The 12,937-nt window shown below is 43.0% G+C and overlaps 1 protein-coding gene across 7 annotated transcripts in view; it reads left to right on the top strand.

The window, feature by feature from the left end:
• Positions 1-11,976, top strand: part of SGMS1 (sphingomyelin synthase 1) — a 110,336-nt gene extending 98,360 nt beyond the window's left edge. For all 7 annotated transcript variants that reach the window (XM_048505473.1, XM_048505470.1, XM_048505467.1 and 4 more), the window contains 3 exons: positions 7,380-7,533; positions 9,325-9,491; positions 10,350-11,976. In XM_048505473.1, the coding sequence (XP_048361430.1) occupies positions 7,380-7,533; positions 9,325-9,491; positions 10,350-10,529 (501 nt within the window). In that variant the 3' untranslated portion in view covers positions 10,530-11,976. The remainder of the gene's footprint in view (positions 1-7,379; positions 7,534-9,324; positions 9,492-10,349) is intronic.
• Positions 11,977-12,937: the final 961 nt, after the last annotated feature.

Below are 12,937 nucleotides of genomic sequence, written 5' to 3'. Positions count from 1 at the left end.
ACCACTTTCACAACTGTTTGCAAGTGGATTTTGCCATTCCGCACAGCTTCAAAGAGCATTGAAAGCAGTTTGAAAGTGCATTATTCTGCATGTGCGGAATGAGCCTATGAGAACATGTAGTGGAACTGTGACGTAATTAAAAACTTTTGAATTAAAGTGCTTGATGAAATTTATAGAATGACAAGGTTTTTAATTGTCTAGGGGGCCTAAAGTTTGCTTATTGGGTTTGATAAGAAAACATGTCTCAACGAAAGATTAATGATGCATGATATGATTACACTTGCAGGAATGATTATAGCTAGTAATTGGAAAATTTCAAACTCAATAAAGGATAATGGAACTATGGCAAATCATGAATTTTTGCTAAGTTGACTAGTACAGTTGTATGATAGGTACAGAACTAGTACAGTTGTATGATAGGTGACTAACAAAACCTTACTTTGCTCAAAGCTGGCGACCTTTCTATAACTTTTGGAATAGGAAGTACCATTTAATAGTCAATATATATAGCTGTTCAGTTTTATTAAATAAATGTTTAATCAGGGAGTTTGGGTGCAAGGAAATGGAAAAAGGAGTTTAAATGACTATTATATTTATCAAATACACACACAAAAACGAAACCCACTACACACTGAACTTGGTTAAATAAATTGATTAGGTCTCTGAAATTTATGAAATGAAATTCAGCAGACACAAATGCAAAGTCCTGCATTTAGGCAAAAAGAAGCGTTAAATGTGCAAGTATGACTGACTTGGTGGTGGTATTATTATTATTATTATTATTATTATTATTATTATCTCCTGACATTTCGCCTGCATCATGTGGCTGGCATCTTCAGAGAATCCTCTGAAGATGCCAGCCACAGATGCAGGCAAAATGTCAGGAGAAAATGCTACTAGAACACGGCCATACAGCCCGCTAACCACACAACACCACGATGATAGTATACTTCAGGTGCCTGAAGAGCTGTCACATAGACTGTCTGCCGTTCCAGAAAACAAGACTAGATTTAATGGGTTTAAGTTACAGAAGTTGTAAGAGCAATTTGACAGTAGAATCAGCTACGTGGGAGGTGACTTTCCCTCACTGAAGATTTTCAAGCAAAACTGGCACAGCCATCTGTCAGTAATACTCCAGCTTTGGATTTTCCCCACTGAGCATGGTGAGGTTAGACTTCCCAGTCGATTCCTACATCTCATTGATTTCACTGGAAGAGAATTAAACATGGAATTCAAATGCAAAGGAATTGGCAATTAAAAGGGATTAATACTGGTTGGATCATATCCCAAGTAAACAGTATTCAGGAAGAAGAAACATTTCCTAATATCCTGTATAGAGGATTTTGGTTGCTGGAGGTTCTGCAACCATTCCAACTAGCTGGTCATCTGGCTGATGATTTCAAAAAAATGTTGGGAGAACCAAGTGATTTGTTTAGCAACATAATTTTCTGTTATTCCAGTTAGTTTTTACAGTACTGTTTCTGTAGTAATGCACTGCTGACCCAGCAGCACCGTGGTAGAACGTTGGAACGCCAACGGACCTACGGCCTTCTGGTCGCACCGCACCCCCACTCCTCATCCCCCTATGAGTCACGGGTCATGAACTGTCTGGCTCAGTCACCGGGCGCACGGACAATGGTCTTGCCCCCAGGTGAGGATTAGGCTCAGACGCTTACGCTCCTCTCCGCACGTAGCCAGGTGAGATCATGCATCACATGATGATCTCCAGGTCTCCCGGTCTCCCGCTCATCTCCCTACCCACCTCCTTTACACGCCCACAATGAAACCCTAATAAAAGGTGCCAGAGACCAGCACAGGGCAGAGTTGTCAGGATCACGAAATCGGCTTCCTGTTGCTGACGCTCTCCACCAGATGAAACCTCCTCCGCCTATTCCTTAGCGGCGACCCTGCGGGGATGACTACAAGCTGGTGCCGAAACCCGGGAATCCTCGAACCTCCACCCTGCTCACCGTCGCCTGGGAAAGGGCCGCGATACCGAAGTCCGCTGGATCGGCGCATCCAGGGACCACCGTTTCGGTATCGCCTGTCCTCTGGATCGGCGCATCCAGAGACACGCGTCCTAGGACACTCTCTCGTCCGACGGAACACCAGTGAGTATGGGAGCTTGCAAAAGCAGGGCTTATGACAAGCACGTTGACGAACTGAAAGCGTTAGCGAAATCGGCAGGAGTCCCCGTAAAGAGAAGGGCAAATTGGTTGAGGAGATTGAAGCTCAGTGTCCATGGTACCCAGAGGGGACATTGAATCTTAAGGACTGGGAGAAACATCGGGCGCACTCTTCGATTACAGAGCCTCGCGCGCCGATGTCACTGCTACTGACGTGGAGACAATGTTATGTCGCCATCAGCCTACAGACCTATGGCTCCCTTGCTGTAGGCAGCCCTCCTTTCGATCTTTCACCTTCAATTTCACGGAATTTTCTCTATCCACTAATTTGGACGCCTGTCCTCCTTCTGCCTCACTTGCTTCCTCGCCTCCCTCAAACTCTCCCGCTCGCACTCCAGCGGCCCGGCCGCCTCCTCCTCTCGCTCCGCCTTCCGCCCCGCTTCCTCCCTCATTTTCTGGAGCCACCGCACCCCCGTCAGCGCCACGTAATGGCGGGTTTCAAAAGCGCATTAACCACGATCTGCGGAGGAAGGAAACCCTGACGGAAGATGATGCCTACCTCCTCGCGGTGTCCAATGCCTGCCTTTCCCCCGGTCCTCCTGCCTCTATGCCTTTACTTGAATCTAATCTAAGCTCAGCTGATCTAAATCGTTGCCTGCCCCTCCTCTGCGTTTCCACTTCCAGCTCTGCTCGTTCCTGCTATTTCTGAAGTCACCATGCCTCCGTCAGTGCCACAGAATGGCGCGCATTTCAAAATCCCTGCAAAGTGCGTAACCACTGATTTGCAGCCGGAAGGAATGCTGACGGAAGAAAACACCAACATCTTGGCACTATGCCCAGTCCGTCTCACTAACCAAGAGGACTGCCGTTTTGAACCCTCCTCAGAATGTCACATACAGGACAATGAGGCATGGAGAGGGAAAGACGTTCGCACGATGGCCTTAAGCCTAGAGTCCTTCATAAAGAGGAAGCCCCCTTGGCCCCTCCAGCCGTAAGGTTCAAGCCAGATTTCATAGCCTCTGAGCACGTGCAGAGACCCATAAGCTCAAAGCACCCAGTAACAGCAAAATCGTCAGTACCTCCAGAAGGAGCAGGATCCCAGCCTGGGAGGAGCAGACCCAGATGGTGGGCTTCGAGTTTGGGTGCAGCCATTCTCATAGAGATTCAACACGTGCCTGCCTCTAGGACCCTGTTTGAGCCAGTTTGGAACCACGCCATGGAGGACAAAGGCTTGCGCCGAATTCCCCATCGACCCCCACCTAATCTTTTCTTCCACAGCAACACGAGGAACTGCCGACCTCCTCTAAAGTCTGGATGCTTAAACTCATGTTATTTCCTCTTAGGTTTGTCTTCAATTGTCTGTTCAATGAAAATGATCCAGTTTGGAAACACTTCCTATGGAATTAAGACAAGGACTAACCCCACTTCCTTTTCACCCCCGCTTATATTGATAAAATGCTCTCACAGAAATCCCAACTATGATTGAGTCGCCTTGTTTAAAATGCTCTCACAAGAAAACCATCTTCAGCAAGAGAGAGAGAGCAAGATCTTGAGTCAAAGTTGCAATCCTCCTCATTACATTATATATGCTCATGTGTGCTTATGTATGTTCTGTGTGTCTTGCCCTTTTAAAAGGGACCCCTAAGGTTCTTCCCTCATGAGAGGAATTTTCCCCATTGCCTCTAAGCTATGCTCTTATGCTTCAATTTAAAGTTTCTCTTCTTTTGATTATATGTGCCAATGCCTTGAAAGGTGTCACCCATTCTGCCTCAAGCCACCTCCATTTTAGCTTTAACCCTCAAAATTCTTCTTCTAGCCTTTTCTTGAGAACCTTTTCCTTTGTCTACCTGAGCCTACACTGCCACATTGGCGTAGCACAGGTTTGTAGGAGCCAGAATTATTTCCGTGCTCCCACATTTTCTGCTGAGTGCCCTCCCTGGCTAGTCACAGTGCCTGGGGGCTCTCTCAGCCACACCTACCTTACACAGCCTCCGCTGTGAAGGTAGGAAGGGAGTTTAAACCGGCGAGAGCCCCCTTACAGGGGGGGAAGGGAAAGTTAACTTCCCACCCCCCCCCCCCCTCCTTTTCTTCTACATACCCCTTGCATTCTCTCAAATGGGCTGACTCACCACCTCAACACCTAGGATTTGAAAAGGGTTTCAAGTTGCTCGTGTGATCAAACTCAAGCCCAGGAACTTTTTTCTTTGCATCTTCCCTACATCTTTCCTATAGATGCTATATTACGATATGACTATAATTGTGAATTGTTTAAGTTGCTTTGCAAAAACCCACACCTTAGACGGTGATTGGGATTGTTTTACAAACAAACATCCGACCTGGATATGACCTCTCCCTTCTCCTAAGCCTTCGGGCAATTCCTGCCTTGTATCTCTTAACGCCTAGAATGTTGCAAGTGATCAGAATGGGCCAACTAGCTAACGAAAGCTTGGCCAAAACAAACGAAAGAAAGGGGAGTAGTCCCCCCCCATCGACCCAATCAAGGTCTCATCCAGCAGACCATATCCAAAGTATCGTTCTCTCTCAATCATTCAAAAAATTGCCCCACTCAGGGCTCCAGGTCCTCTATTGTCATCTACTAACCCAGCCAGCGCGCCAAACCTGGGGCGTTGCTTGTTTTCTCTTCCATACAGGAGTCCAGCTTCGCCATGCCAGACCAGCCCCATCCCGGAAATGGCGGGCCTCCCTGGAGGATCCAACCCAGCAGCCTCTGTCGAGAGGACCCGATTGCCCCCCAGCCGGGGCCAAGATGGGAGGGATCCCTCGCGAGGCAGCAAACCCATTCTTCCACAAGGATCACAGCCCAGCTGGGGCCACACCCTGAACGGCAGCCTGGGCCAGCTGTGGCTCAGAGGTTGATGCCGCGTGTTGCTGCTCCTCATCTACAATCGCTATTCTCTCTCCCTCTCTGCCGCCCCCTGGCTGAAGCTTGGAGTTGCAGCCAGGGACATTCCTGATAGATTAGCCCTTGGAACTCTCCGCTGTTCTCAGCCGCTTGAATATTGTTGGAACACGCCTTCTCTCACAACCTTGCTCGTGAGAATCACTGAACCTGCAATGCTAAAGACTATCAGTAGCTCTCCCTACGCTCTTGAGGAATCCATGGACTCTAACGCCATCGCTCTGTAGCTTTGGTAGTCAAACAGCAAGAGCCATGCATTGGACAATTATGCAACCACGGGTTGCCTTCCTTCCGTACATCATCCAGCCTATGTATCGTTTAGCCATGTTTTATTGCTTACTGTGAACCAACTATTGCTGAAGTTATTGCATGCCTTAATTTTAGAAGTTATGTTATTTGTTGTTGCTGCATTTCCGCCTGTGTCTGCCGGAACTCTCTGCTACCGCCTCACCATCGTTCTGCCTCAGGCTTCACCCCGGAAGCCCAAGCACAGCCACCGCTCCGCCCTTCCCCTCGACCCAGCCCGGGCGGCTCTAGCCAAAGGCGGAGTGTGTTTCCCTCGCAACTTCCCTTGTGGGAGTCCCCGGACTTGTTTCCTGTAACACCAAGACTATTGGCCGGCTGGCCTGTGCCCTTGCGAAGTCCATCAACTCCACCTCCATTGCTCTGGATGCCCTGGCCTCCGACCAGCAGGAACTTCGTCAAGCGACTTTAGATAATCGTGCCGCCATTGATTATTTGTTGTTATTGCATCACCAGGGTTGTGAGAATGTGCATAAGTGTTGCTTTAATCTCTCTGATAATTCCCAGTTGATTCATATGAAAGTGCGTGAGTTGCAAGAAGTTGTATCCAATCTGAAATACGATGTATTGCCCCATTGGTGGTCAGCCCTCTGGAGCTGGCTGCCGGGAAGATGGTTGAGTGCTATTGTGCAGCTCTGCATTGGTTTAATTGTGTGCCTCGTTATCGGATCTTGTTTCGTTCAATGTGTGTCTAATATTGCCTGTAACGTGTGTAAGAAGCCCCTCGAATTTCCCTTACCCGCAGCAAGTTCTAATGTTACACAAGCAGCTCGGTCAGCTTGACCAGACGGCGGAGGAGACAAGCGTCCTTTAAATCACCCCTTAGCATTTCGGTCCCCCTTTTTCTAAAATGTAAAAAAGGAGGAGATGTAGTGAGGCACTGCTGACCCAGCAGCACCGTGGTAGAACGTTGGGACGCCAAGGGACCTACGGCCTTCTGGTACTCCTCATCCCCTATGAGTCACGGGTCATGAACTGTCTGGCTCAGTCACGAGCGCGGGACAATGGTCTTGCCCCCAGGTGAGGATTAGGCTCAGACGCTTACGCTCCTCTCCGCACGTAGCCAGGTGAGATCATGCATCACATGATGATCTCCAGGTCTCCCGGTCTCCCGCTCATCTCCCTACCCACCTCCTTTACACGCCCACAATGAAACCCTAATAAAAGGTGCCAGAGACCAGCACAGGGCAGAGTTGTCAGGATCACGAAATCCCGCGCTTCCTGTTGCTGACGCTCTCCACCAGATGAAACCTCCTCCGCGTCTCGCCTATTCCTTAGCGACGACCCTGCGGGGATGACTACAGTTTCTCTTAGAGATGGAAACCTGATTGATGTTTATTCTAAGCTAATTTCTGTGAGTTTTCCAGTTCGTAACAAATGTAAAGAAATAATAGTTTCTATTGTAGAGAGATACTTGAGAGCTAGTGTTTTGAAACAAAAGATCTCATTTATTTAATTACTGACCATTGTGATGCACTCAGTTGTATGGAGTTTTTAATATAAATATGTACAGGAGAGCCAGCAAGTGATAACTAATGTATGACGATCCCAGCAAGAGGTTTTCAAGGCAGTTGAGAAGCAGATATTATTTCCATTGCCTTCCTTTGGATAGTCTTCCTTACTAATCTCCCATCCAAGTACCAACCCTGCTTAGAAATATTATGATATCAAATTACATTGCACCGACTGCCCTCCCTTATTATTAATAAGCTGTTCATTTATAACAGCGGTTCTCAACCTGTGGGTCGCGACCCGTTTGGGGGTCGAACAACCCTTTCACAGGGGTTGCCTAAGACTCTCTGCATCAGTGTTTCCCGTCTGTAAAATGGATAAATGTTAGGGTTGGGGGTCACCACAACATGAGGAACTGTATTAAAGGGTCGCGGCATTAGGAAGGTTGAGAACCACTGGGCTACAAGTTTGACACCTGATTTATAATGTAATGTATTAAACATAAACTCATTTGTCTGTTACTATTGTAACCCAAGTTCATTTGACTACAAAATAATTCTTTTTTTATGTTCTGTTAGCTCCTTGGAGACTGGGAGTCGCACATGAGGAGGGTAATGAAGTTGCTTGCTGGAGGAGGGCTTTCTATCACAGGGGCCCATGACATGTGTGGCGACTACCTATACAGCGGTCACACGGTTATGTTAACCTTGACGTATTTATTTATCAAAGAGTGTAAGTTTACCATCTTTTCTCCATAGAAATGTGTAAGTCAATTCAATCTGAAATCACTTTCTCCCCACTTGTGTTCCTTAGGATATACATATCCCAACAACGAAAGTTATCACAGAACCTCTTGCTAACAGTATTTATGTTTGTACTTTATCAGAAAAAAAATAAATAAAATGAATCCAGATCAACTTTCTCTGTATTCTGCGCAGGCACCGTATTGGTGTTAAGAACATAAGAACATAAGAACTAACCTGCTGGATCAGACCAGAGTCCATCTAGTCCACCACTCTGCTACTCGCAGTGGCCCACCAGGTGCCTTTGGGAGCTCACATGCAGGATGTGAAAGCAATGGCCTTCAGCTGCTGCTGCTGCTTCTGAGCACCTGGTCTGCTAAGGCATTTGCAATCTCAGAAGATCAGGATTGGTAGCTATAGATCGACTTCTCCTCCATGAATCTGTCCAAGCCATTTTTAAAGCTATCCAGGTGCTGATTTTTAAAGCTATCCAGGTTATCCAGGTGTTGTATAGGTTAGGCGGCTGCCAGGTTGGGAGAGTTCTTGCTGGTGGCTGAGTTCAGCCCAGCAAGAGCGAACTTCAGCATAGCCTTAGAGGGACTAGTGGTCCAGATCCTAACTAAGTGTTCAGTGGCTCTTCTGCCAGTGAAAGACGATCAGAAATGTTACTTTGATGCAGTACAACTTGCAGAAAACAGGATCCGAGCTGGTATATATGAATCATCCTCTCCAGTCCCCATATGTTATATTCTCCTTCCTATCAATTTCATTAGGAAAAAGTTGTGGCTTATTTGGTGGGATTGAGTGTTACTATTTTAACATTCAACTGTTGAGTGAAACAGTTCCTGGGAATGTGTTTGACCACCCATCAAGTCAAAGAATGAGTTAATATAATTCAAGTGACTTGGTTGATCACTTCTGCTTCCAAAATTTGCAGAAAAACCTGATATAATGAGAAAGAAACTGAAATCAGAAGAATGTTAGATGAACCAAAGTGACATGGAGCCTTGGTCTTTGGTTCCATTTATCATGATGGTCTCTTAATGATCCAGATGTTAGCTGGGTAACCGTGCTGATCTGAAACAGCGGAGAAAAGTTGGAGTCCAGTAGCACCTTTAAGGCCAGCATAGTTTTATACTTGGTGTTAGCATTCATGTGCATGCACACCTTCAGATATATGTGTGTATCTGAAGAAGTTTGCATGTACATGGAAGCTTATACCAAGAATTAAACTTTGTGATCTTAAAAGTGCCACTCTAACTTTTTTCATAATGAGCTACTTCCACACTGGCAGGCTGTGAACTCTACTGTGTTGACTGATAATGTTGACAGATCAGTTTTTGCATTACAAGTAAATATTAGTAAATCATGGGGAAGTGTGTTTTCAGAGAGGTGGAAGCAGCTTTTTAAATATCACTGTATATGACAAGCCATTTGAAGAATGGCCTAGCTTCCAATTCAGAAGTTCATGTTGCGCTTTGATCTGAAAAGCTGGTTTTAATAGTTTTCTTTAACAATATAATTGTCACTGTGCTGAATTTGCCAGATCAAATGCCAATCGTGAGTTAGCTTCAAGTTAGTTTGGTTACTGTTATATTCAAAAATGAGCTGTTTCAGATTAAATGTTGTAATAGCAGTAGCAAATATATTATTCTTCAATAACATGATACAAAATTCTTGTGGGTGTCCCATTTGCAGATTTTTCAGACTGTGATACTTGGACAGCCTTCTTGTGGTGGAGGATGAACCAGACTTAACAGAATTTTTCCTTTGATTTCAGATTCACCTCGGCGACTCTGGTGGTATCACTGGGTTTGCTGGATTCTCAGTATAGTTGGGATGTTCTGTATTCTCTTGGCTCATGACCACTACACTGTGGATGTGGTGGTAGCTTACTACATCACTACAAGACTTTTCTGGTGGTATCATACAATGGCCAATCAACAAGTGAGTTCTTTCTATTTTCCCTTCCCTCCTATCTCAACACTGGGTGAACAAGTACTGGCTTGGGCTGCTCAGTTCCTCTATGTTGTGATCAGTAACATGGGGTGAAAAAAATTAATGCTGTATTTTTCCATGGGAATTTTTTTGCCTCACATAGTGTAAATGTAATTATTTATTTGTGGCTGTCTGGGCTGTTGTGGTGCCAATAAATCATGTTAGATGGGCTCGAAGCGGGATGAATTGAAAGAATGAAATATTTGCATCTTGTGGCACCTTTTTCAATATATACTTAATATGATTGTTTTTAAAATCTTTAAAATCTGAATGATGTTTGGAAAGAGATAACTGGTTCTCATTAGTTCTGTGTGACTACAGAAGTAATCAAATGTTCTTAACACAAAGTTAGAACTTCTTTCTATGGGATACAAAAGCTGAAAAAGAGGATGAGAGTGTTAACTGTTCAATCTTTCCCAGCGATTCTGGTGTATCATTGGAACAAGCAGGATCTTTGTGAAAAATGCATGAATAGTATTCACCTTAGGATCACATTCATTTTCTGCATGCCAGTTCCCTCCGTTTTTAAGATGCTGGTAGTATGCAGACGGGACACCTGACTGTACATTTCTTCTCATTGGCTAGAAGTAGTGGCACATGGTAAATGTTCACAGAGATGACTGATTGGGATCATTCCTATAAATTACAGTTCTTTAGTGATTGCCCTACTGAAACGCAAGCCATCTGCCTCAAACAAAAAGTTATTATAGGACAGTTAAATGTAAGCAATTTGTCGATCGTATATTGAAGAATAAATTACTATGTGTGGACTTTTTAAATTGACTCTTAAAAAATGCTTCTTTGCAGGTGCTAAAAGAAGCTTCCCAGACAAACCTTCTTGCACATGTGTGGTGGTACAAGCCCTTCCAGTACTTTGAAAAGAATGTTCGAGGCATTGTACCCCGGTCTTATCAATGGCCATTTCCTTGGCCGGCACTACATCTGGGTTGGCAACCGAAGTACAGCAGATTGGTGAATGGCACATAACAGCTACACCATGGGAAATGGCAAGAGAACTATCCCAAAGTGCTAAGAATTCCCGATAGAAGATGCCATACAAATTGAACTGTTCCTTCTCCTTTAATCTTTTAACAATTACCTTGACTTTAATGATTCTCTTACCTGGCAAGCACTGTGATCTTTTTTTTTTTCTCTCCAAAGGATCTGCTATGGACAACAATAAAAGAAATGGTAACTTCTCATGCACTGTATACATTTATTGTTGATAGATTTTGGATTTGCATTGCTCATCCCCATGTTTCTTTGTATATGATGCAGCATAAACAAAAGAAAAAAGGCTTTTATATCATAAGTTCTGGTCTTTCCAGTCTTGTCTGGGAATAAAGCGTATTATTTTCTTGGGAAAACATAATTTTCATATCTCTTGCCCCAAAGATTGGGCTGTAAGCCATTTTCTAGCTAATGTCTATATGAAGGTTTCTAAGTACCTGACTGGGATAATAACACAGGAATCTTTCTATCTGTTTCGCTGAAGTTACAAATGATAGACACAGAAAGGTTTGGTAAATTTTGATTTTGTAAATCTGCAGTGACAGTGTCAAAAAAGTGCAAAAAAATTATTCTGTTGTAAAGTGATTTTCTAAGTATTTCCTAACTTTATTTTTCAAAATGATATGCGTAAAAATAAAATCTAAAAAGATTTTTACATGTCAGAGAAAAGAGTTAAAATAAAAAAATGCTTCTTGGGAGAGAGATTTGTCTGTTTCTAGTGCCTTTCTTGTCTTGATTGTATGGTCAGTAGGCAGTCTTCAGAAGTTTTATTTAAAATACAATATTCCATGAATCCAAGGTTATATGTATTGTACACATTATTACATTCTGCTTTTATATCTAAATTGATCTGGAAATCTGCTTGTAATGCTTAAGTGACTGAGTCTGAAGGGAAAACCAAATGTGATCAAGTCTTCACACATTTTTGGCAGGTTGGAGTAAAGTGCGCTTCTTCAGTTATTTTGTTGTCTACTCCATTCATGAATTTTAACTATAGCAAGAAAACAGCCATCGATTTCTTCTTACAAGGTTTCTGTTTTTTCCTCCAGATGATCAGAAAGTCAGAAATCAGAAATTACAATCTATGTCTCATCCCTGAATGAAAATATTGTTGAAAAACAATTGATTTATTGAAAACAAAATTGTGCAGAAACTGCATGTAACTCTAAAATTTTCAATCCTGCCATACATATGGGGGAAGGGGGGGAGTATTCTATCCTATAATTGCCAATGTGCAGAACAAAATAGTTTTCTAAGAATGAAGAAGCATATATATATCTATATATATAAATATATATATCCATTCTGTATTTTACGTGAAGCAGAGTTATCTTCTGTAGGGTTTTTTGTGTGTTCCAAACAAGGTGAAATTTGTATTGTAAAACAATAACGGTGAAGGAAAATAAAAACAGCTTTTAAACAATTCTCTTTGTAAGCATTATTTGTGTGGGATGTTTTTTCTTTTGTTTTGCAGTTGGTTATATCTCTTTTTGCACTGATACATGTGGTTAAATATAAACCATGTTAAAATTATTCTACCATCTGTCAATTCAGTGAAATTTAACCAGGGAAATTTGAACGTCTGGTAATTTCTAGGGTTCAACAATTCTATTTCTTGAAGCTCTATAGTGTTCAGCTTATTTTTTAAATAGTATTTTCAAATGTTTGTTGATGCTTTGTTTGGAGTTCCAAGATGGAATTATTCCTCTAAATACATACACTGTTAAACAAATCTTATTTGGAATTAAGATTAGTTTATAATCTTATCCTATGTCGTTGAATTGGTGAGAGGGTTTATTATTTAATTAAATTCAATTGTTTTGCTGTTCGGGTTCCAAATTCCTTTGCTTTATTATTAACTCCACTCCAAAACTAAGCTTTTTCAGTGCTTTACAAATATGTTCAACTGTTATGGCAACAAGTAGTAAGTTGATATGCTCAGTCCTTTCAACAATTTCTTTATCAGTGTTGTCCATGTTACTTATGTCTTTCTGCATCTTAATTGGACTTTGTTCGTTATATTTATATTTCTACAAGGAGACACTTCAGCTTCATTGCCCTGAAGTTGCTTCTCTGCCAGCCAGTTGTCATTTAAAATATTCTCATTATCTGTTAAAACTGTATAACGGTTAGCAGTAGAGAATGAGAAAAAGTCTACTATTTTTAGTTGCTTAGATATGGGAAGGGTGGCATCTCCGGCATCTTCAGTATCTCTTGGGCCCCTTCCGCACACGCAAAATAATGCGTTTTCAAACCACTTTCACAACTGTTTGCAAGTGGATTTTGGTATTCTGCACAGCTTCAAAGAGCACTGAAAGCAGTTTGAAAGTGCATTATTCTGCATGTGCAGAATGAGCCTTGGCCATTTCTTCTGTCCCACAATT

The sequence above is a fragment of the Sphaerodactylus townsendi genome, linkage group LG08, assembly GCF_021028975.2.
Source record: "Sphaerodactylus townsendi isolate TG3544 linkage group LG08, MPM_Stown_v2.3, whole genome shotgun sequence".
NCBI lineage: Eukaryota > Metazoa > Chordata > Lepidosauria > Squamata > Sphaerodactylidae > Sphaerodactylus > Sphaerodactylus townsendi.
This window is presented reverse-complemented; position numbering and strand designations above follow the sequence as displayed.